Genomic DNA, 25436 nt, shown 5'->3' on the forward strand with positions numbered 1-25436 from the left:
TTCTGATTCAAAGATCAGAAGCAGCTGTTGCCACTTACATAGTCATTGACAGTGTTGGTTTACAGATGTTCAGTGACTTTTTTAGTGGATTGCATTAAAGCTATACTAGAAAATTGTAAAGCTCACACTGACCAGTTTTACACAGCCAAAAGAGGCTGTCATTTCAACCCCTGCTGTGAACAGAAGGGATCAATATGTTGTGGACCATGAGATAGCATTACATAAACCAAGCTGGATTAGAAAATTTCCATCTTCATATTTCTTGGCTGTAGCTACATGTGTAGAATATAGAATTTTTGGGGAACCACAAAGAGAATGGCTTTCTTGATGCTGTGTTGAATCCTAACACCAATGTACGTCTTATTGCACCTCCTTACTTTGTTTAAGACTTGTAAGGCTCAGTTATAGAAGTACAGCTTCTAAGAGTTCCACAAAATGAAACTTTTGTCTCTTGAATCAATCTGTTGCTATGTGTTGGACCAGTATTCTGCCAAGGACTGGAAAAGAGTATCATATATATGGAGATGAACCTCCAGCTCCTCTAGCTGTTGCCATATGGTGAGTCAGGTGACTCATCAGCCAGGTATGTGGAGCATCCTTAGCAAGTTAGAAGCATTCAAACATTTCCTTCACTCTGCATCCTAAATCAAGAGTTGCAAGAGTAGTTTGCCAGTGTGCAATTCACTAGTAACTTCAAGAGGAAGTATATACACATGTAGTTTTAAGGTAATCATGTTATTCTAGAATGAAGTTAATGGGTACAAAATCTGAAGCTACATTACAACATAATTTGCCCCAAAATGCATCTCACTCTGTGGTCCACATAACAGTAAATAATGCCATTAGTTGTAGTTACACAGTTCACATTCTTCAGACAATGCATATTTCTCTTGTTGTTGTATTGGTGTTCTAAATGCATAATATCACTGTTTAAGAAAGAAGTGTCTCTGATTGTTTTTGCTTTCTTTCTACTCTTGAAATAAGAGTATGGTAGTTATTAATGAAGACTTGTGTGGAAGTCAGTTTTTCTATTCCTGAACTGTGTACATTAATAAGTATAACTGTTAAAACAAAAAAATGAAGAAACCTGTTCCGAATAATGGTGAAACATTAAAGAAGAAACAATCAGTACATTTATTTGCACATTTGTGTGTGTGCAGCATCAGTATCGAAAATGTTTTGTAACCATATGTGCAGCATCAGTATCAAAAATATTTTATAACCATGGGTAAAGTTGATTTTTATATAAGGATATTTACTTTTCTTTTTACTGAAAATGTTTGAAATAGGTGATTTATGCCTGAAAGGCTCAACTGCATTTTTATAACTCTGAATCCCTTCCATAACCAACACATTTGGATTGCTTGAATAGAGTATGTAGTAAATCATAATACTGAAGTTGTCAATTTTAAATAGCAACTGTACATTAAAAAGCAATGATGATTCTAAATATCTCCTCTCTTGAAAGTCATTTGCAAATCAACAAAACTGCTGTATACAGATTTGGAAGATATACCTATAAGCTGAATTTAACGTTATTTCATGGAAAGCAAACAATCTGAATGGGGCTTCTCAAACTGATGTTTAAATAATCCACCATTATTCATACTAGTAAGTTTTTCTGATTCCAAGTTCAAATGCAGTTACTGCCATTTACATGGTTGTTGATGCTCTCAATTTACAGATAATCAGATTATATCTGATTGTATTAGTGCATACGCGTAAGTTTGTCCTGTTGATTGATATGGTGTAGTGCTGCTTCAATTGGCAACTTGTAAGTATTCAACACTAACTCTTCAAATCATCTTTTAAAAGTTTTACTGTTTTTGCATACAACCTTGCAAGCTGATACCAGTGAGATTTACCTTGCAGCACATCAATCAGAATTGCATTGATCTGACATAGCACACCCATTAGACAGGTGCGGGTGTGGAGCCAGACAAGCATCTCCAGTACTTCATAGTAGATATTATATGCACATGATCACCACATGCTGCATCATAATGTTGCTTGTGCATGCACAAGTCAACATAAAAATGCTTTTAACTCCCTTAAGTCTATGTAGAGGCAGTGTCTACAATGTATGTATGTATGTATGTGTATATATATATATATATATATATATATATATATATTATAGTCATGGAATATTTAAATAATTTACTTAGATAAGTGTAATCAGCTAAAGCGTCTTCTGTGTGGAGACATGTGTGAATGGGCGTACCTTAGTTGAAGGTTGTGCGTCAGGGCTGGCAACTCGGCCCGTAAAAATCTACTGCCAATCATTAGCGGACCGGAGTTTCGCTGTGGCGACCCCTAACCAGGAAAAGCCGAAAGACACAACAACAACCTAGATAAGTGTAAACAGAATAATGAAATAATTGCACCTTTAAATATTTAAGTTGTGATAAATTCGGTGTACTAAATGTAAAGCTTGTTCTTCACCGTTTCCCACAGTTTGGGGTATTCAGAATTGTTTTTATATTATTTCATAAGTTATACTTCTGAAATTTTTTTAACTTTTCTATTATGGTATGTTAGTTCCAAATGTGAAATATTAAGAGTCACTTTAAATAAGAAATTTTTTTTCTCTTACAAATTTAGGTTGTTGGAGGAAAGATGACTGAATCAGGTCGTCTATGTGCATTTATTACCAAGGTAAAGAAAGGAAGCTTAGCTGACACTGTTGGACACTTGAGGCCAGGTATGTTTGACTTTCTATACAATCTGAACATTCCATAACAGTCACATTAGTTTGTTTTTACCTGTTACTACAAGCCTGTTCAAGAGGCTGTGAAATGTTTTTTTTTTTTTTTTTTTTCTAAAACAGATACTCAGTATTTAAGTAGTGTCTGTGGGTGGTAGCTGTTACCGTAGACAGCTTATGTTAATTTCATGCAGAATTTGGTGAATACATAAAATATGGTATCGAACCAGGAAATATAGCGTCTTGGTTTACATTGAGGGAGGGTCCATATAGTATAAGTCATTTGTATTTGGAATTACTACAGTCTCTGCAAATGTAAATGTAATTGGGTAAGGTGGTAGGTACATACACCTCTGTGTCTGTTGTGGGCGTAAGTCTTTCATTAATATGTTGTATTTCAGAGGTGAAAACATAACTGGGATTTTCAGAAAAACATCTCTTACTTCACCAAGACCATTGTGGGCAGAAACTAAAAAAAAACATTTTTTACCTTGTCATGAATTTATACTCAATCCAAATCTGCTTGCAGAAAAAAATAGTAGTTATTTTTAACTTTATTTTGATCTAACTTTGAATGATATGATCTTGTTTTCTTGGAAAGCTACTTTTGCCTGTAATGTAGGAAGGAACTGCTGATGACATTTAATTCATCGTAGTGTTTAATATCATATCATAGTTTACTTCACTTAGAATGGAAGTATTTAGAAACACTGTTAAGTTTGAGAATCCTCAGTTAAAAGTCTCAGACACTGGTTTGCGTGATTGTTACATATTTTCCTGTCTTTGTGTTATACAGTCTGTAAAATGTGGTTGCAAACATTTAACCAAATAGGCGGGCATGGATCCGAATTCAAGCATTTCCTTGGAGGCTTTTCTGACTTCCATTCTAGATGTTGAGGGGGAACCTCAGCTGATTATTTCTGAGGGGGATTCCTCAGATTTTCGTTAGGGAAGAGATCCCAACTACGAATATCGAATCTTGCAAGGGGTCTGAACCATGTAGAGCCTTTTGGGCAAGCATCTTGCTCAAGGAAAAACAAAAAACTTAGCATATTACCCCTGGTTTTAAAGATCCCCAGTGTGAGTGTCAGAATTGTACTCAATACATATTCAATGCTTTAATGGCCTTGAAGCCTTCTCAGAGAGTGTCTGTCCCTGGTCCTCCTTGGTTTTCCACTCCTGTTAAGAGGTCTGGGGAATTGGATTCCTCAAATGAGGACTTGGGACACTGGGGAAGAATCCCTAGATTAGTTGTCTTAAATTCCTTCCCCTCTAGACTATGATTCTGAGAAAGAGGATGGATTATTTGATCCCAGACTTCCCCTTGGAGGAATTATCCTTTGGGGATACTATTGCTCATATGATGGAGTACTTCAAATGGGATTGCTCCCTGGTCTCTGACATTCAAAAAAAGATATTATGAGCTGTTGCAGATGGAGTATCCTAAGCCATCTGCTGTTCCTCCTGTTTTGACAGCCCTTTTGAACACTTTTTTGCATCATCTGTGCTCCTAATTTTCAACCCCCCCCCCAGCTCCTAAGAAACCTGACAGATTCTACAAGCTGCTGAGGATTGCATTTTTTTGTATAAATGCCTTTTTTGCTGATCCTTCAGTAGTTTCTATTTCCTCTGACAAGCTGTCTGAGCTCTTGCCATCTACTAAGCTCCTTCCCTCAGATAAGAATAGTTGAGCTATGGAGAAGTTGGGTAAAAAAGTATATAGTGCTGTTACCTTGTCTTTTAGGGCTATTAATTACAAAACCCACATAACCAGGTATGTTTTCCCCCTTCACTCTCAGGTACCATCAGTGGTCTCTGACCTTCCTGGTTCTGATGGGAAGGCTTCAGCTCTTTCCCTCTTTGGATCCACTTCCCAAGTTGCCTGTCACTTCATAAAATGGAGCAGTGATGCTGCTAATACTTCTTATGGGGCTGCTGCTTTTGGTTATGTGATGAGACATTATTTTTGGCTACGTCTACAGGCTTTACCTGATATTAAAGCCAAGCTTTTGAGTGTCCCTCTGGGTAATAAAGGTCTTTTTGGGACAGCTGCTGCTGACCTGTTTGTCTTTTCAGGATGAGGGTAAGGCCTTGCAGGAACTCAAATGTATTTTAGTCTATCCTGTCCCCAAATTCCAGTGGAATTACCCTTCTAAGTCCACCTTTGCCTGCAGACACACACCCACTTCACGGGTAAGGAGGGATCTAGGTGTATTTCTCATGCTAAATCCACACAGACTCCATCATCTCCTTTCAGGACAAGCCTTCTTCTTTTGACATTTGGCCTCTTCTTCCCCTTGGCCAGGTCCCCCTGTCTGTCTCCACTTTTCTGTGTACCTTTCAAATTGGTATCTGATCATCTCAGATTCCTGGGTGCTGTCTATAATTTGTTAAGGGTATTTCATGATTTGGACTGGATGCTTCACAGGAATGTGTTTCTGGACATAGTCCATTGGTGGGGTATTCTAAAGATGGATCTTTTTGCCTTCCCCTGTGAACAGACAACTTCCTCTTTTTGTTCTAGAGTTTCAAGTCATCTGGCTTGGAAAGTGTACACCCTGCCGTTTCCTTGGGTGGGAATGTTTTTATATGCCTTTCCACCTATTCTTCTGTTTCCTTGAGTTCTGCATAGAATCAGGCAGGACTCTCTCAAAATCTTGCTGGTAACTACATTTTGGCCCAGACAGTATTAGTTCCCCCATCTTTATTACTTAGCCCGGGGTCATCACCACAGGTTACCTCAATGGGTGGATCGTGTCACACAAGAAAAGGGATGTCTTATCCATCCCCACCTGTTAACTCTTCAAGTGACACTAGGGGTGATATGGTTTTGATTCCTTTTTGGCACCTCTTTTGTGAGGATGTGCTCGTGAGTTTTGCAGGAGGCCAGGAAACCCACTACCAGAAAATAATACCTGTCTAAGTGAAAGAGATTTTCTGTTTGGGGGCCTCTCTTGCCATCAGGATCCCCTGTTGGTGGGGGTTCCTATGGCTTTGCCTTCTTTGCCTGATCTGCTCCATGCTTGGTTGACATATTCTTCAGTTAAAGTTCATCTTTTAGCAATTTTGGCTTATCTGCCCTTAAATCTTCCTTTTCCCTTTTGTTTTGAGGTCAAACAATTTCTTAAAGACATCCTTCATATCAGGCCTCCTAGAAAACCTATTCTGCCTTCTTGGGACCTCAGTTCTGTACTTGAAAAATTGAATCAGGTTACTTTTGAACGTATTATTTCAGTTTTCTTGCAGCATTGTATTTGGAAGACTGCTCTTCTGTCAGCTTCCATTACAGCCAAGAGTGTGTCTGAACTTCAGGCTGTCATGGCTATTCCTCCTTTTTAGTTTTTCACATAGGCAGGGTGTCTCTTCAGACTAATCCTTCTTTTATAGCCAAGGTAGTTAGCAAGTGGTGCCTAAATAAGACTATTAAGCTTCCTTCCTTTTTCCTTTGTCCACAGTCTGCTAGTAAAAAGGTTCTTCACACCTTAGATCTGTAGACAACTCAGGTATTATTGGATAAAAAAGGTAATTTGTAAATCCCATGGCTTTGCATTTGGCTATTTCCAAGCAAACAATCTCATTCTGGATTTCTAAGGCAGTTACTTTTTGTTATTCCTTTCATGGCATATGCCTTTGTTTCTCTGTAAAGGCACATTCTACTAGAGCAGTTGCCTGCTTTGGTGCCTTTTTCAATGATTTGGACACCAATTCCATCCTGGAGGCTGCTACTTGGTCCTCTGTTCATATTTTCACTAAACATTATAAATTGGATGCTGTTTCCAGGAACAGGGATGTTTTGCCATGTCTGTTGTGCTAGGTTTTGTTGAGGGCTGCTCTTTTACCTTCCTCCTCCTAGCTTTCTTCTTAGCTCCTGTGCTCTCCATTATGTAAAGAATGCTGCAACAGTGATATGGAAGGACGTAGTACATTTGTGTAAAATGTTTCCATAAGAGTAGATGTCCTTCTCTTCACTGTTGCAGTATTTGGTCCCTTCCTCCTTCCCCCTCTTTCCTAGATCTTATCTCTGTGCTTTTGTTGTCCTCCTAGTTGAAGGGCCTCTCACTTCCTCTTTCCTTCTGTCCTTTTTCCTTCTGGATGTGCATATTTTTCTTTGTCCCTGAGGGTGATCTTTTCCTGATGGGGCAATTTAGTTCTGATTGTATCCATGTGTCATCCTTATGCCCTATGCCTTACACAGGGAACATATGTATCACATACAGCACCTATAAAATCTGAAGGCTTTGGTATTATACTGGCCAGATGCTGGGCTATCCTTGCAGGAGATTGCTTATGTAAAGTATACTTTAACAATGAAGAGAGTGACATCTACTGTTATGGTAAGTTTTTAGACAACTTTACTTTCTGAATTATTAGTATTGTTTTAATATAGAACTATTAATATTTTAATCTTTGAGGGAAAACACCTTTTTCTGAAAGGGAAACTTTGCAATGAATAGTTATGTGAATCACTTTCATGAGGAGCCATACTTTTCCCAAAACGAATAATGGCACTTTCATTATAGTATATGTTAACCTGATTTTATTCTAAAGAATACTAAAATGGGATTAGTGTGATTCCCTTCCTTATCACTTCTGCAGTATTCCTTACTAAAGCGATATCCTGATGTAGATAGTTGAGCATCTGGACAACATACCAAAGCCTTAGCTCCTTCCAAGTGCCATACGTCAGATGTACGTCCTACTTCTAAGGCATAAGGGACATAAGTGATGTACATGTGCCTAATCCTACGTTTATACTTCAGTCTGCTGTTGTACATTGCATCAGTACAGCTACTGAGCCTTCAAAAGTTAAGCGCCCTGTTGGGATGTTTTCCTTCCTTTTTTCCTTGGGTTATATTAACTTTTACAGGTCATTCAGGAAGGGAAAATATAACTGTGAAAGGCAGATTCTTCATAAGGATAGACACGAGAAGTGCATTTTTTGTCTTGGTGCTGCCCACAACCATACTCAGTGTGAACATTTTTGGCTTTCATGCCTGTCTGTCTTCTTTTTCTGTCTATTTTGAAAACCAGCAACTGAAGCTTCTGGCTCTGGGTTCCCTGGCTTCTGAATTTTCTTGCCCCGACTTTCAGCCACAGCTTAAGAAGAAAACAAAAAAGTACTGATACTTCTGTTGTCAAGCCTCCACTGTCTGGTTGGATGAGGACAGTCTGGTTCCAACAATAACCCACTCTGTCTTGGTGCATTTGAAGGCTGACATGGGACTGCCTACCCACATGCCTACCCACACATCCACTGAGACTGTGCCTATGTATACTTTAGATGAGCAGGGAGAACCACTAATTATTTCAGAGGGGCCTAGGTGAACTCCCCAAATTCTGGTTATAGAGGAAGTCCCTGGTTCTGTTATTGAAGTCAGGCAATGGCCTGAACCCACTAAGTTTAAGGCTGATATTCCTTTAAAAAAGAAACCAAAAAAAACAGACATGTTTCCTGAAACTAAGGAGCCAAATAGAGTAGTAGGATTTCACTCATGGTGTTTTAAGGCCCTTATTGCTTTAAAGCCCCCCCCCCCCCCGGGGTTGTCTTTTCTTTCCTCTGTGCCCTGGTCCTCTATTCCTTCTGAAAAGACCCAGAGATTCTAATTCCTCTGAGGAGAAGGTGGACTTACATTCTGGAGAGGAGTCCTCCTGTCTCTCCTTTCAGATCAATTCCCTTTGGCTCTGGGGTCAGAGGAAGAAGATTCCCTTTCCCCTGATTCTCTCATTGAATAGTTGTTTTTTTGGGGACACTGTTGTTTACATGATGGAATTTTTTAATGGGATTCTCCCCAGATTTCTGATAGAAAAGGTATTATGACATTTTGTTGTTTGATTTCCCTGGGTCTTCTGCAGTTCCTCATGTCTTGGATGCCCTATTATACCTTTTCTTCTGCCGCCCAGCACCTTCCTCCAAAGAAGCCTGGCAGGTTCTATAAAGTTGCTGAAGCCCAGATGTTTTTATGTAAAAGCCCTTCTGATCCTGCATTGATTTCCATAGCCACTGTTGCTGTCCTCTTTTAAATGTTTGCCCTCTGACAAGGACAGTCATGCTCTGGACAGGTATAGAAAACAGTGTATACCTCTGCCACATGAGCTTTCAGAGCCATAAACTACCATATCCATATGGCTAGATATGTCCTGGCTGCTCTTTCTCAGTTTGGGGGTGATCTTTCTGATTTGACTGATTCAGAAGCAAAAGTATTTGCTATTTCTCTTCTGAACTCTGCTTCTCAGGTAGCTCACCACTGTATAAAATGTACTTATGATGCTGCTGACGACTCATCTAGGGTGACTGCTTCATGGTCAGCTATGAGGAGACATTCCTGGTTACAACTGCAGTCTCTTCCTGAAGACATTAAGGCTAAGTTGCTGGATTCTGTGTTGAGCAACCAAAATCTTTTTGTCTCTGCCACAGCTTAGCTTTTCAAGACCTTGCCAGATAAGGGAAATGTCATGCAAGATCTTAAGCAGATCTTTTTTTTTTTTCCTATTCACATTTCAGAGGAATTATTCTTTTCAGTCTGCCTTTGTGAGGAGGTAGCCAAGGCAGCTTTTCAGGATTAAGAGGTCTTCTACAAGACATTTTTTCCGACAAAACTTCTAAGGGTTCTAAGTGTCAAAGACCAAGTTTTTTCTAAGTTGCAAAATTCAGACCTTGCTAATGATAGCCTTGCTTCCTCCTTCCAAGGTCCTTTCCTTGATTGCTTACACTTAGTCGCTGCTTCCTCTGCAGCAACTGTCTGCAAGAGTGTTTCTTCAGGCTCTGGGGTTCATGGCATCCAACTGTCCTATAGTTCCTTGTGTCAAGCTCCACATGAGAAAGTTTCATTGGTATCTCAGAACTGTTCAGCTTCAACATTGCCACCCTTTGCATTTTCTCATCTCACTCCTGCCTTGCCTCATACCCATGTTCCTCTGGTGGATTCAACAGATTTCTCTCAATCCATACCTACCTTTTTAAGTACCTCTTCCCACTCAGGATCTGTACACAGATGCTTCCGATTGGAGTTAGGGGAGCTTCTACCAACAAAATCAGGGTCCGGGGGTTTGGTCTCTCCTGCAATAGGTGGATCATATTAACATAAAAGAGATAACTGTGATCCTGGCGCTTCATGTCTTGCACCTTCATTGGGTTCCATGTCCTTTGAGAAGTTTCAGACAACTCCATGGTTATGTGGTCCATAAATAAACATGGGGGCACAAAAACTTGCCCTCTTTGTAGGTTAGCTGTTCAGGCTTGGGATTTTGCAATCAGTCAGCTAACTCTGCTAACAGTTTACACTCCTTCAGAATACAGTCTTTTGCCACACAATGTGAACAGACCCAGAGCAGATCCTCAGGAATGGAAGTCTTGCTGGGAGGTTTTTCTGGACTTAGTACATCTGTGGAGTATTCCTCAAGTAGATTTTTTTCCTCCTCTCTGAACAGACAGTTCCCCCAGTTCTGTTCGGGACTGCCAAGTCTTTTTTCTTGGAAAGTGGGCAGCATGTATTTTTCATGGTAGTGGATGTTTCTGTATGCTTATCCTCCTCTTCCTCTGATGCCAAAAGTCCTGCACAAAATTGTGTGGGACAGGACCAAAATTTTGCCAGTGACACCCTTTTTGGCTCAGACAGCACTGGTTCCTGCTTCTGTTTCGTCTGACTAGGGGCAGTCACCACAAGTTACCTCACAAGATGCATCTTCTCACACAGGACACGGGATCTTGATTCACCCTCATTTACTCACCCTATAATTGACTCTTTGGGTGACAGAAATGTGATTCCTTTAGACACCAGTTCTCTGAAGATGTAATTCAGGTTTGGCAGGAGGCCAGAAAACTCACTGCTAGAAAATCTTATGTAGCTAAATGGAAGAGATTTTCTATTTGGTGTCATACTGTTGCCCTGGCCCTGTTTCTGCGGGTATTCCTGTGGATGTCCTTCAAGGATGCATCTGCAGTCATCACATATGGGTTGTCCTGCCTCAGGCAGCCCTTCGGTCGGCCGGATTCCAAAGTCTGGGTCCGACGTCGGCTGATGTCGCCCTTTCCCCGACGTCAGAGCACCTGGGGTATAAAAGCGTCAGCCGACGCCATCTTCCCCAGTCTTTCTTGCCGCATGGTGCCCGAAGCAGAAGCAGTTTGCAAGTGCCCTTCGGCCAGCTCCTGTAATTCAGCTACCGAAGACTTCAAAAGCTAAGTACCCCGTTGGGGACTCTTTCTTGCCTCAGCCGATGTCAGATAAAGTTAATAATTGCTTAACTTGTGGGAAACAAATACCTCATAATGATTTCCACTCTTACTGCCTTCCCTGCCTAGGCCCAGACCACGACGTCTCGGCCTGTTCAGCCTGTGCTTCCTTCAACCGACGCACTCTTAGACGTCGGGCGGAGTTTGCAGAGGAATTTTTTGGGGCTAGTTTTTCATACAATATGCCGTCGGAGACTCCGACTTCACATTTAATAAAGAAACGGAAGGACAAGGACCGACACACGCGGGCCGCGGTTTCAGCTGAAACCACGGCCAGGCCTACCGCGAGTGTCTCGGTCTCGGCTGAAACCGAGTCCTTGGTACTTCCGACCCCCGAAACCGCTCAACCGACAACCTCGGCCCCGGAGGCCCCTGCTGAGTCGGTTTTTCCGACACCATTCCTCTAGACAAAACTACACCAGCACGTGGTGCAGCTAGGCCTCCTGCATTCATGTCCATAAAGGCATTCACCAGGGCTAAAGCTGCTAAACATACAAAAGCTATGCCTCCCAGGGTTACTCCTCAGGGACCCTCTACAAGTTCACAGATTCTAACCTTAGCAGAGGACCTTATTTCCTTGATTAGGGGCTCTCAACCCCATCCGGACAGGGGCTCTCAACCTCCTCTAGACAAAAGGCCCAGGGTTGAGCCCTCTGATCCCCACTCCTCAGAGGAGGCCTCTGATGGCTCTGCTCTCTCGGATTACCAGGAGGAGGTTTTTTCGGCCTACGAGGATTCTGATGCAGAGGAATCAATCCCCTCGGCCTCCCCTCCTGAAGAACTATCCTTCGGGGAGACCCTTCACACTATGAGAGAGCATTTCAAATGGCAGGGCCAGGAATTCTCTGATTCCAGGAAAAGATTAAGAACTTTTCTGCATTTACCTCAGCATAGACCTTTGGCTATTCCTCCTGTTTTGAATGTCATTGATGATGTGTACTCCGAGTCTAGCATAACCCCTGACACTCTTCCTCCGGCCCCTGTCAAGCCTGATAGGTACTACAGGGTCCCGGACTCACATCATTTTCTTTACAAGGCCCACTCTGCTGATCCAGAAACTATTTCCCAGGGCCCTAAAGGGGTTGCAGGTGCCACTACTAAAAATCCACTCCCCTCTGAAAGGGAGTCCAGGGCTTTAGAGAGATGGGGTAAAAAAGTGTATACTTCTGCTACTCTTTCTATGAGGGCATTAAATTGTCAATTTCATATGATACAGTACCAAGAGTATTTGTTAGATGAATTGCATAAGAAACTGTCTTCACCTGAACCCCTAGATCGCAAATCACTTCAGAATCTGGTACATAACTCCCAGCAGGTTAGCAACCATTTCTTACAGTGTGGTTATGATGCATTGGAAGCTTCATGTAGGTCAGCTTTGACAGGTGCAGTCATACGTAGGCATGCTTGGCTGAAGGAACAATCTCTGCCAGATCATGTTAAAGCTAAGCGTCTGGATGCTCCACTGGAAAAGCAAAAGTTATTTGGCTCCACTGCTCAGGAGGTCTTAAAGAAATTTGAGGAAAAGGCAAAATCTGTACAAACAGTCAAAGATTTTCTACAAGTCCAACCACCAAGATTCAGCAGAAATTGGCCTACCAAGAATTGGTCCTTTCCGGACACAGAAAGATTTCAGAGAGGCAAGAACAGGCGTGCCAGAGGTAGAGGGCAATCTAGAGGCTCCTACAGAGGACGTCAATGGCAGCCTCCCAACCAGAGAGGTAGTGCAGGACCTACAACTGCTGCACAAGGACAGACTCAATGACTTTGCTTTGACTCCGCCAACCAGGGCTCAATAAGAAGCACCTTTGGGCGGAAAGCTTTCTTTATTCTCAGAAAATTGACACAGTATTACAAGAGACAAATGGACACTGCAAATAATAGACAGAGGATACAGGTTCCATTTTCACACATTGCCAAAAAGAAAAGGCATGCCAGACCTGCCACCAAATCAAAGGGCAGAGGCTTTGAAACAAATCTCCAACTTAATGCAAATGAAAGCTATAGTGAAGGTTCCTCTTTCAGAAGAAGGCCAAGGATTTTATTCCAGACTATTCCTTGTTCCAAGAAAAGAAAATCAATGGAGGCCTATTCTCGACTTGTCCACACTGAATACTCATCTCATTGTGCCAAAATTCAAAATGCTGACTCTACAGCAACTCCTTCCCATGCTGGGCAAGGGGTCTTGGCTGGTGACTCTAGACCTCAAGGAGGCATACCTGCATGTCCCTATCAGACAAAGTTGCAGAAGACACCTCAGATTTCTTGCAGGTTCAGAGCATTATCAATTCTCAGCATTGCCCTTTGGCTTATCTACTGCCCAGAGTATTCACAAAATGCCTGGCATCAGTAATTGCACACTGCAGACTTCAGGGGATTCAAATATACCCATATCTGGACGACTGCCTTATACAAGCGGACAGCCAACAAACTTTGGTAAAGGATTTGAATTATGCCATCCACTTACTGCAGGCCTTGGGATATACAGTCAACATTCACAAATCAAGACTTGTTCCATCCCAAAGAATAACTTTTCTGGGTGCGGATCTAGACACAACCACCCAAATGGCTTTTCTCACAGAAGAAAAACAAAGACAACTACCGGATTACTTCAGGAATCTGACAAGACAAACTCAGCTGACTGCAAGGAAAATCCTGCAGGCCCTGGGTTACATGGCATCTTGCATTCTTCTGATTCCACAAGCAAGGCTGCATATGAGGAAACTGCAGTGGTACCTAAGGAGTTTATGGACTTTGATCCCACTCATTCCATGCCTCCAAAAGGAATTTCTGTGGTGGGCTCAGGCAAGCCAGTCAAACAGGGGTCTGCCCTTCAGCAAGCCAATAGCCAGCCAAACCATTACAACGGACGCTTCAGACCTCGGTTGGGGAGCACACATGGAGGGCAGATGTATTCAAGGACTGTGGTCGCAAAAGGAGCTACGCATGCACATAAACCAAAAGGAAATGCTGGCAGTGATACATGCAATCGAGGCCTTCAAACTCTTTCTGCATCAAGGCCACCTGCTAATAAGGACAGACAACACCACAGTTATGTGGTACATAAACAAGCAAGGAGGCACCCATTCCTACCCTCTTTGCAGACTGGCAGTGAATCTATGGGAACTTTCCTTGAAACTCAATATAGACCTGCAATCCCAGTTTGTGCCAGGAAAAGACAATATACTGGTGGACAGCTTAAGCAGAAATATCATGGATGCACATGAATGGATGCTGCACTCAGACATCTTCATACAGATAACACAATCATGGGGAAGGCCAGACATAGATCTTTATGCCTCCCCCCACAATCATCAGCTGAAGAAATTCTGCTCAAGGACATACCACCCACAAGCATGGAAAGTGGACGCCCTATCTTTCAGCTGGAGAACTCTAACAGTGTATGCATTTCCACCTCTTCCATTAATGACCAAGGTCTTACTGAAGATCAGGACAGAGCAGCCAAAAGTGATTCTGATAGCTCCGGACTGGCCAAGACAGCACTGGTACCCACTGTTAAAGAGCATGGCCTCTTGGCCTGGGTTACATTCTCCTGACACAGCACAATTACAAAACTCTGCATTCCAACCTGAAAACCTTGCAACTAACAGCCTGGAAAATACCTTGACTCCTCCTCCTCAGGATAAGCTATCCAAGAGAGTGAAGGATATCATCATGGAAGCTCGCCGGCCTTCCACAAGAAAGGCATATTCAGCAAAATGGAAGAGATTTCACACTTGGAGCACCACAAAGGGCCTAGATGCACCAGTGATGAACATGGCACATATCCTGGAATACTTGGCAGAAATGCTCCACAATGGCCTGTCTTACTCTTCCATTAAAATTCATGCTTCAGCAATTTCAGCAGAGTACAATACTGATCCACCTGTCTTTTCTCATCCTCTCCTAAGGCAGTTTCTAAGAGGAATTAAAAACATCAATCCTCCAAGGAAACCTCCAGTGCCTACTTGGGACCTTAACTTCGTGTTGGAAAAACTAACTCTGCCTCCCTTTGAACCAGCAGCATCTGCAGAACTACAGTTGCTTTCTTGGAAGACCGCCTTCCTTCTGGCCATAACCTCAGCAAGAAGAGTATCTGAGTTATCTGAGTTACAGGCCCTCATGGCAGTACAGCCATTTCTTATTTTTCATCAGGACAGAGTCTCATTGAGAACCAATCCTTCATTTATGCCAAAGGTGGTATCCAGGGTCTCATTAAACCAAGCTATTCACCTGCCTACCTTCTTTCCAAATCCACAAAACAAAGGGGAGAAACTTCTGCACACCTTGGACATACACAGACAGTTACGCTACTACTTGGACAGAACTAAAAGCTACAGAAAAAACTGACCAGCTGTTGGTAGCATATGCTGCTGGTGCACAAGGAAAAGCGATTTCCAAACAGACAATTTCAAAATGGATAGGGAATTGCATTCGTTTTTGTTATTCCTTTCATGGAAAAACTGTGCCAGCTAACATTAGACCTCATTCCACCAGAGCCACAGCCACCTCCACAGCCTTCTTAAGAGGGGTGGCTACCAAGGACATTTTAGAAGCTGCTACATGGAGCTCCGTGCATACATTTTCCAAGCATTACAATTTACCTTTATATTCCAGATCCAGAGCAGGCTTTGCTACGGCAGTCCTGCAGGGCATTTTAGCTACACCATCCTTTACATAGATCCTCCACCCCAGATTGGCTATGGTATTCTACCCATATGTGATGACTGCAGATGCATCCTTGAAGGACATAGTACAGTTTTGTACCTACCATAAATGTAGATGTCCGATAGGTATGCATCTGCAGTCAGGTTTACCCTCCCTCCTTCCCCTCTTTGGTATTTATTGGGTACTTTTTCCCTCTCATAGCTAGCTGGGGTTATCTATTATGGTGTATTTGTTTTATATATATATATATATATATATATATATTCTTATATATTTCTGTGCATGTTTGGAATTTATTGCATTTCTCCAAATTTAGCCTTCCTTTGAGGGCACCTGGCATCTGGGGCAAGAAACACTGAGGAAGATGGCGTCGGCTGACGCTTTTATACCCCAGGCGCTCTGACGTCGGGGAAAGGGCAACATCAGCCGACGCCGGACCCAGACTTTGGAATCCGGCCGACCGAAGGGCTGCCTGAGGCAGGACAACCCATATGTGATGACTGCAGATGCATACCTATCGGACATCTACATTTATGGTAGGTACAAAACTGTACTTTCTTTCTTATTTGTGTAAGCTGCTCAATTCTATCTTGGCATACTCTTCAGTTAAAGCTCATTTATTGGCTATTTCTGCCTGTCTGCTTTTAAATCTGTTGCTTGCTTCTAGACATGAAGTTAACCAATTTTTGAAAAGCATCCTCCATATTGGGCCTCCAAGAAAGCTTATTCCACCTCCTTTAGACCTTAATTTTGTTCTCAAAAAAGTGAATGCAGTCTTCTTTGGAGTCTGAAGTCTCTTCTCTACAGCACTGTACTTGGAAAAATGTGTTGTTAGTAGCCTTTACTTCTGAAAAGAGGGTTTCTGAGCTTAAGACATTAATAGTAGTCATTATAAAAAACGAAACCAACCAACTCCATCAAAAACCAAAAACAAGCTGCACAAGATTGGAGCTCATTCACTTATATTTAGATACATCTGGTACCTCGGCATTTCACCTTCAAGAATAAATTACAAGCAAAACAAGACTCCTTTTTATACATCATTGCTCCCTGCTGATAGGTTAGAAAATTACATAGTTCTTTAATTAGCATTTCATTGCTGGAACCTGTGTTCTGAGGGACTGCCTTCCAGTCTATCTGCAGATATACAGAGCTGAGTATATTTTTTTGGTTTTAAAGTTTGTACTGTTAATTGTTGCTTAGATCTCTGTTGAAACTGTTGTCTCCCTGTTCTGAGAGACTGCTTTCCAATCTATCTGCAAATATACAGAGCTGAGTATATATTTTTGGTTTGAGTTGTTAATTGTTGCTTAGATCTCTGTTGAAACTGTTTTCCCCACCTCCCCCTATTTTCTTCAGTTGGTATAACTGTTTTTTACAGCTTGTGTGTTATCTAACTCAAGGATCACTTGCATAAAATTAGACCTGTTAGCCTGCATTTCATTGCTGGAACCTGTGTTCAGAGAGACTGCCTTCCAATCTATCTGCAAATATACAGAGCTGAGTATATTTTTTTGGTTTTAGAGTTTGGACTGTTAATTGTTGCTTAGATCTCTGTTGAAACTGTTGTCTCCCTGTTCTGGGAGACTGCTTTCCAATCTATCTGCAAATATACAGAACTCAGTATATTTTTTTGGTTTTAAAGTTTGCAATGTTAATTAAGCCACGGTGATGCAGCGGTAGCATTGTCGCCTCACAGCAAGACATTCTCACGTTCGATTCTGGGCTGGAGCGCCTTCTCTGTGGAGTCTGCATGTCCTCCTCGCAGTCGAGTGGCATTCGAAAGACATGCGTGAATGGGCATGCCTTCATTGAAGGTTGGGTGTCGAGCTGGCACTTCGACACCGTAACAACCTACTGCCAATCATTAGTGGACCAGAGTTCCACTTTGGCGACCCCTAACCGGAAAAGCCGAAAGAAGAAGAACAAGAGTTTGTGCTGTTAATTGTTGCTTAGATGTCTGTTGAAACTGTTTTTTCCCACCCACCCTATTTTTGGCTTGTAGTTTAAATTTGGTGGCTTTTGCAGTTGCCCGCCCCACTGTAGATTTGATCTGGAACACTCCCCCAGTCCCATCTCTTTACCACATTCTACCTAATAAACTCTTTCTGCACTTGCTTTTAGTCCTTTTTAATTTAATTGCATTTTTTAAACTGTGTTTGTTCTAATATTGCTACATACTCAAGTGTGCCAGCTTGCACTGCACGTGAATTGTTTTTACTACTGTTTTAGCTACTTTTCTGTAAAAAAAAAACAAAAACACTGTAAGCCTGTTTCCTACGTTTCCTGTAACTAGTGTTCCAGATACAGTTGCTGTATCCAGGACTGTATGTAAGCTTCTGAGCCACCCAAGCCTTTCTGTGTTGGAGGGAAGCCTTCTAGCTTATCAGTGGGAGTGGTAAGCACTAGGTAGCCTGTCTACCACATAAGGAGTGATTCTGGCCCATAAATTGTAGTTACTGGCCATTTGGGCAATCTCTTCCATCTCTTTCAACATTCTGATTTGAAAGCCTGCATTTGCACTTGTTTCTGTCCTGTAACTCGTCTAGTGCAGATACAGATTCTTAGTTTTAGCACTTAAATTTGCTGTTTCGTGCTCAGCACTTGTTCAGAACTTGTAAGCACTAAATAAGCTGCTAATTACTATAGCACACAACCTTCCTCATTACCTAGAGGAAAACAGTTTTTGTACTTAATTTTCTCACTTGCTTAGAGAAAAACAGCTGTTGTTCTCACTTTCCTCACTTATCTAGAGGAAAATAGTTTTTATTCAGGCATGTCCAAGGGTCAGCTCCCAGTGTTCTCTCTTTTCTATCTGATGAATCTGAGCATCTTGAGGCAATGCAGAAATTGCCTCATGTACACAGACAACCCTCTCCTCCAACCACCCAACACTACAACCTGTGAGAGATGCACTTATCTAGCCAAACTGGAGGTAAAGCTCTCTCCAACCAAGACTGAATTTGACAGTCATGAGGAGAAGGTAAACATTTGCACCACACCACACTCATCACATAGTCTCACTAAATCTACACCACCAAAATCCACACATAGTAACACAAAAACATTCACGGAGGCTCTCAATAATAATCTGTCTAAGCAACAGAGACTTCCAAAGCAGAAACGCAAGCAACCTCCATCCCAACACAACTCAAATGACACATAGCCCACAGACTGAGTGTGCCACTCAACCACAGCCAGTAAGGCAAAACAATGTACCCAACACACTACTCATAGGTGACTCTATAGTCAGTCACACTGATGTCCCACTCACCAGGCTAAATAAGGAGAAGGTTACTGTCAGCTGCCTGTCGGGTGCCAGGATCTGTCACATAATCCACCACTCAGGTCACTCCACAACAAGTACAAATATGACTCTGTCATTGTCCATGTTCATGTAAATGACCTGAGATGTACCTCCCTGGACTACATGAAAAGAGACATGGAAGAGCTCTCCAATCTTGTAGCCCAGGCAGGTATGACCCTAGTCTTGAGTAGCATTCTGCCATCGCCCAGAATGATACCGCAGTACAAGGACAAAATGATTGACTTCAACAATTGGCTAATTTTCTGGTGTCATTCTAAGGGGATCCAGCATCTGTCTGCTTGGGATGACATGGTCGACAGACCACAATGCTTTGCCACAGATGGCCCTGCACCTGTCGCCCCTGGGATTCCGTATACTGGCTAAGGCTCTTGCTGCCCCTATAGTGCCTTTTTTAGGCAAGGTTCAAATGACAAATTCCACCACCATAACAGGAACAGGCAAGCAAAAACTGAGGGTAATGCTACTCAGTGCTAGAAGTCTAAATCTCAAAATGCACTCACTCGAGGCACTCCTTAAAATGGAGAACATCGATATCTGTGCATTGACTGAGACCTGGTTCAAGGCTGCAGAGAGCACCCCTGCATTACCAGGCTGTAACTCATACCGCACTTTTCAGCCATGTAACCTAGACCGAAACACCAAAGGCGGAGGTGTGTCCATATTCATTAAGGATATCCACACCTCCAGGCTAGTTGCTCAGCATAATGCATCCGAGGTTATCCAAGTGCAACTAACTCTGGGCAAAACTGCAGTCCAAATTGTAGCTTGCTTATAGAAAATTTATATCCAGGGGTCAATTCAATTGTAGCTCTTGTGGGGTAGTGTACATTTTGGGCTGTGGGTGTGAAAATATTAAGTGGTAGATTGGACAAAAGAATGGTGAAGGTCAGAATTCTAGCACATTTGGGAGATATCAGAAATGTAAACACTAATAGTCCTGTTGCTGAGCATTTTCATACAGTTCGTGGGGGGGGGGGGGGGGTCTGACCACAGTTTGTTTTTTTTGAGTATTGGGACAGCCTTGTATGTTGAGAGTGAGTGATTCTATTATGAAATTATTGAGGTTAGAAAGTAAGATGATCATTAATTTTAGTATACGTTTCCCTAAGGGTCTGAATCTTGAAGTCAATTTGAACATTTGATTTTTTAATAAAAACAAATGACTACTCCAGCAAAGCTAGAACTTCCACTGATTGACCTCCCAAACCTCTTGTATCAGAGGCACATGGGATATATGTAAATGACCCTTATGAACGTCAGGTGTTTCAGCTAATTGGTGATTCTGAATGCCCATGACTTGTTTCATCGTTTTAATGGACAATTTCAGGCCAAAACCCCACTAGCTGTGGACTGGTTTTTCAGTGACCTTCTCACTTATTGTTTTAGTTTGCTGTTTGGGATATTTTTGCAGTGACCCTAATAATAATGGACATCAGCTGGGTATCAGCTGGGTATAACAGCCCTGTGTTTCTTATGCTTAGTCAAACACTCTGCTTGTGCTGTGCTGACAAGGTCACAACATTTGATTTTTGTAATGTGAACTGCACATTGGGTCTTTGGAGTTTTAGGTTAAGGGAACTGAAACACTTTAAAATACCATTCACTGCTGTAAAAGTTGGTAAAACTTGGTATCAAAGTTGTTATATGTGTTTAGGAAATTATTTATGTATTATATTTTATATGTATCTATTAAATAATGTGTTTTGAATGGGCAATTCTTGTGCTTTAAGATTGGGTGTGTTTTCAATAGTTGTTGTGTCTTTCTGCTTTTCCCGGTTAGAGGTCGCCACAGCAGAACTCCGGGCCACTAATGATTGGTAGTTGATTTTTACATGCCGAGTTACCAGCCCTGATGCACAACCTTCAACGAAGGTATGCCCATTCATGCATGTCCCCCACGCAGAAGACGCTTTAGCTGAGAATCGAACTGGACAGTGTCTTACTGTGAGGCGACAACGCTACAACAGTGTTTATTAATTAAGGGACTATGTAATTTTCTAACCTATCAGCAGGGGGCAATGATGTATAAATTGGAGCCTTGTTTTGCTTGTAATTTATCCTTGAAGGCGAAATGCCAAGGTACCGGATGTATCTAACTATAAGTGAATGATCTCCAGTCTTGTGCGTCTCGTTTTTGTTTTTTGATAGATTAATGGCAGTTCCTCTCTTTTGATTTTCCGTGGGAACAAGTCGCCTCATAGCAAGACGTTGTCCTGTTTGATTCTCATCTAGAGCGTCTTCTGTGTGGAGGCATACATGAATGGGGCGTGCCTTCGTTGAAGGTTGTGCGTCAGGGCTGGTAACCCGGTACGTAAAAATCCACTACCAATCATTAGTGGGCCGGAGTTCTGCTGTGGCGACCCCTAACCGGGAAAAGCCGAAAGACACAAACAAACTAATTTTCCTTTTATACCCAAGGTGTTTAATGATTTGTCTTTAAATCAAACTGTTCGCATTTCTTCTTTTTTCCTTTCTCCACAGAAAGATAGTGAGAGTATTCCTCATACTTTAGATCTACATAGACGGCGGAGGTATTATCTTGACAAGACTAAAGATGTAAGGAAATCCAAGCAACTTTTTGCTAATTTCCATTCCAGGAAATTGTGTGTAGCTGTTTCTAAGCAAACCATCTCCTCTTGAATTTCTAAGGCCATTTCTTTTTGATATTCTTTTCATGATAAGCATCTTTCTTCTTCTGTTGGTGCTCACTCTGTCCGGGCAGTAGCCTCTTTTGGTGCTTTTTTCAAGGGTCTGGATACTAAGTCCATTTCTGAAGCTGCTATTTGGTTTTCTTTACATGCTTTTACTAAACACTATAAGTTGGATGTAATTTCTACAGCCAGAGCTGATTTTGCCAGGGCCATCCTGCATGGGTTATTAGAAGGCTATTCCATGGCTTCCTCCTTTGATCCTTCCAGTAGCTTTTGTACACCCCCTTTAGTAAGGAAGGACATAGTACAGTTATGTAAGCTGTTAAACATAATAATAGATTCCTGCATCTCACTGTTGTGCTCCAACCCCCTGTCTTGCGCTGTTTCTTTTCATCTGTCTGAGGGGGTCCTTCTTCTGTTTCTGGATTCACATGTACTTAATTTCCTCTTGGGTTGCTCTAATTCTCTTAGGGTAATTTGGTTCTGATGATTAGGTGTTCATACATCACATATGTACCTTATACCTTAGATGTACAGCATACATCTGTCATTTGGTGCCTGGAAGGATCTAAGGCTTTGGCATGCTGGACAGACATTTGGTTAGCCATAGCAGGATATCCCTTTAGTAAGTATTAAGGATTAACCATTAAGGATAATGAAATTACCCCCCCCCCCCCGGGTATAGTATCTTTAGAATGGACCATAAAACCAAAAAGGGAGGTGGAGTAGCAATTCTCTACAAAGCACAACTGCAAATTAGTATAATAAATCTTAACCTTCCTCTAGACAATAATGCAGAAGTAATCAGCTCAAAACTTCAAATCAACCCTAGTAAAGCTATTAACATAATTTGTGTTTATCTCCCCCCAGGAAATAACACTAACACTTTAGAATGTATCCTTAGCTTTCTGTCAAACAACCTCCCCCAAGAAACACTAGTTCTAGGTGACTTTAACATTGACTGGAATTCCTGTAATAATATTAACCCTACATCCCACATAAACCTTTATGGCTTCACTCAACTCATAAACTGTCCAACCAGAACTGTTAAATCCAACAACCATGAATCTATCCTAGACTGGATTCTGATTAATACCCCCCAACAAACCTACCAATCTGGTACCCTCCCAGATGATCTAAGCGACCACTGTATAACTTATGTCATTAGACACAAAATCAACCTAACCTTACCTGCCACCCTTAGAACACTACGAACAAAAAAGTATTTTAACTCTGAACATTTTCAAGCTGATCTAAAACGTTGTAATTGGTCCTCACTAAAATATCTTCCTCTTAATGATGCAGTAGAATACTTTAACTCTACATTCTTATCAATTCTGGACCAACATGCCCCAACCCGTACCATCAGAACCAAAACAAAAGTAGCCCCCTGGCTAACTAACGATACTAGGCATAAAATCAAACTTAGAAACAAATCTTGGTCTAAATGGCGTACCACTAAAAATCTAACTGATCGCCAAAACTTTAGAGAGCTTAGAAACAGCACTAAAAGAGCTATCCTGACAGACAAAAAAAACTATTACCTTCAGTTACAGCACAACACTAATAAGGAACCTAAAAAATCTGGACCAGTATTAACAATCTTCTATCTCCAGGTCATTCCATTACACCTAATCCCTGTGACTCTAACCCAGAGAACCCTAAACAAACAGCAAATGACTTCAACTCATTCTTCACGAATACTTTCCAAACACTTGCTAGTCATCTATCTCCTGATACCTCTAATCTACTTCCACCTACATCAAATTCACCTCCTACCCTCCACTTACAACCTGTCTCTACCTCTTTTATCACATCACTGCTCCAAAAGTTAAAACCTACCACTCCCTCTGCAGACAAATTGCCTGCAGAATTCCTGCAGGTAGGTGCCAAAGCCTTAGCCTACCCTATTTCTATCCTGATCAATAGATCTATAAAAAAAGGAATCTTCCCCTCTATCTGGAAGATATCTCATATCATCCCACTACATAAAGGGGGAAACTCTAATGATTTCTCCAACTTTCGACCAATAGCTCTCCTCTCACCAATCGCAAAAATCATGGAAAAATGTATTCACAAACAAATACTAAATCACCTTCTCAACAACAACCTACTTTCTAACTGTCAGCATGGTTTCAGACCCTCACACAGTACCACCACTGCTTTACTCTCCTTCACTAACTCCATTAACATTAACCGCAAAAAAAACTATATATCATCCTCTGTCTTCATCGACCTATCCAAAGCTTTTGATATGGTGAATCATAAACTTTTACTACGCATCCTAAAATCTCTGGCTCTTGATCATCTTGTTTTGTCCTGGTTTGCATCTTACCTAGAAAATCGTCAGCAGGCAGTACTGTGGAAAAATTCACTTTCTAATCTTCTACCTATCTCCTTAGGCGTACCTCAAGGCTCTATCCTAGGCCCTCTGCTATTTTCAGTCTTTATTAATGACCTTCAATCTGCAATCCCATATACTACCTGCATACAATACGCAGACGACTCAACTATAATCTGTACCGCGAACTCTCAAACTGAACTCCAGTCACTTACTCAAAAAGCTTTTAACACTGTAGAACAATGGTTCTCTTACCGCTGTCTAATCCTTAACCCTAAGAAAACCAAACTACTACTTTTTTCACCTACTCGGAAATCTACTACACCTTACTTTACTCTTACGTCCACTCACGGAACACTCATCTCTCCTGACCTGACCACAAAACTATTAGGTATAACTATTGATAATAACCTCAACTTCGACTCCCACATCAATAACACCATAAAATTAGTTAATAAAAAAATAGGATCCCTTTATAGAATCAAACCTTTCCTAACACCTACAGCAAGGTCCACCATTGCTAGATCTCACCTAATCTCCACTCTTCTCTATGCTTCCCCCATTTACACTAATCTTTCCAAAAACAACATGAAGAAACTAGAAACATCCTATCATAACATAGCTAGATTCGCTGCTGGATCTCCTTTTCGAACTCATCACTGCTTAAACCTAAAAGAACTAGGCTGGATAGAACTTCCTAACCAACTTATACTTCAACAGATCTTAATTGCTTATAAGATTCTATATCAGCCAACCAACACACCAATACTTTCTAGCCTTATTTCTCCATACAACAACCTGAAACAACTTCGTTCTTCTAATAAACTTCTGATTAATACTACCAAACCTAACAATAATGCAGGTGACAGTTTATTCTCCAACTCTGTTGGAAAAGCATGGAATAAACTACCCTCTGATATCACTTCTTTAATCTCTTTCCAACTCTTCAAACACCAACTAAAAGTTTATCTCAATAAACACTGGCTTTGCTCCTGCACTAATCCAGACTAATGCTAACTCTTTTCTCTACCATTACCCTTATTAACAACCACAAAAAAAAAAAAAAATTTTAACTAACAATTTTATATTTAATTTTTTATCCGTTTTATTTGTTATGATTGTTATGTAACCTTTTATGCCTTTGTGTGAAAATGTATAACTAGTGGAGCTTTTCTCCCCGGGCCTCTACTGAAAATGGACATATATCCAGTTGGACTAGCCCGGTCAACAAATGTAAAATAAAATAAGTAAATAAAATAAAGTAACACTGCTACAGTGAGAAGTCGGACATCTAATGTTATGGTAAGATCTTACACAACCGTACTTTCATAGGTTCATAGATGTACACTAAGCCAACAACCACTAGGGCTCTTATAAGTCTAGCCACGCAACCCAAATGTGACACACAAATTTGATTTATATAGGGGGTGATTTACCAACTACTTCTGTTCATCTGTGACATAGGAGTCAGACCAGGGGTGCATTTCTGATTACCCATCTATTGGTCCAAGTTG

The 25436-nt window shown here is 41.4% G+C and overlaps 1 protein-coding gene across 3 annotated transcripts in view; it reads left to right on the plus strand.

Annotated features, from left to right (window-relative positions):
• RIMS2 (regulating synaptic membrane exocytosis 2) overlaps positions 1-25436 on the plus strand; it is a 6281053-nt gene that overhangs the window by 2029943 nt on the left and 4225674 nt on the right. For all 3 annotated transcript variants that reach the window (XM_044065683.1, XM_044065685.1, XM_044065684.1), the window contains exon 5: positions 2605-2704. In XM_044065683.1, the coding sequence (XP_043921618.1) occupies positions 2605-2704 (100 nt within the window). The remainder of the gene's footprint in view (positions 1-2604; positions 2705-25436) is intronic.

This window comes from Protopterus annectens, chromosome 3.part0, assembly GCF_019279795.1.
Source record: "Protopterus annectens isolate FY-2018-M chromosome 3.part0, PAN1.0, whole genome shotgun sequence".
Classification (NCBI taxonomy): domain Eukaryota; kingdom Metazoa; phylum Chordata; order Ceratodontiformes; family Protopteridae; genus Protopterus; species Protopterus annectens.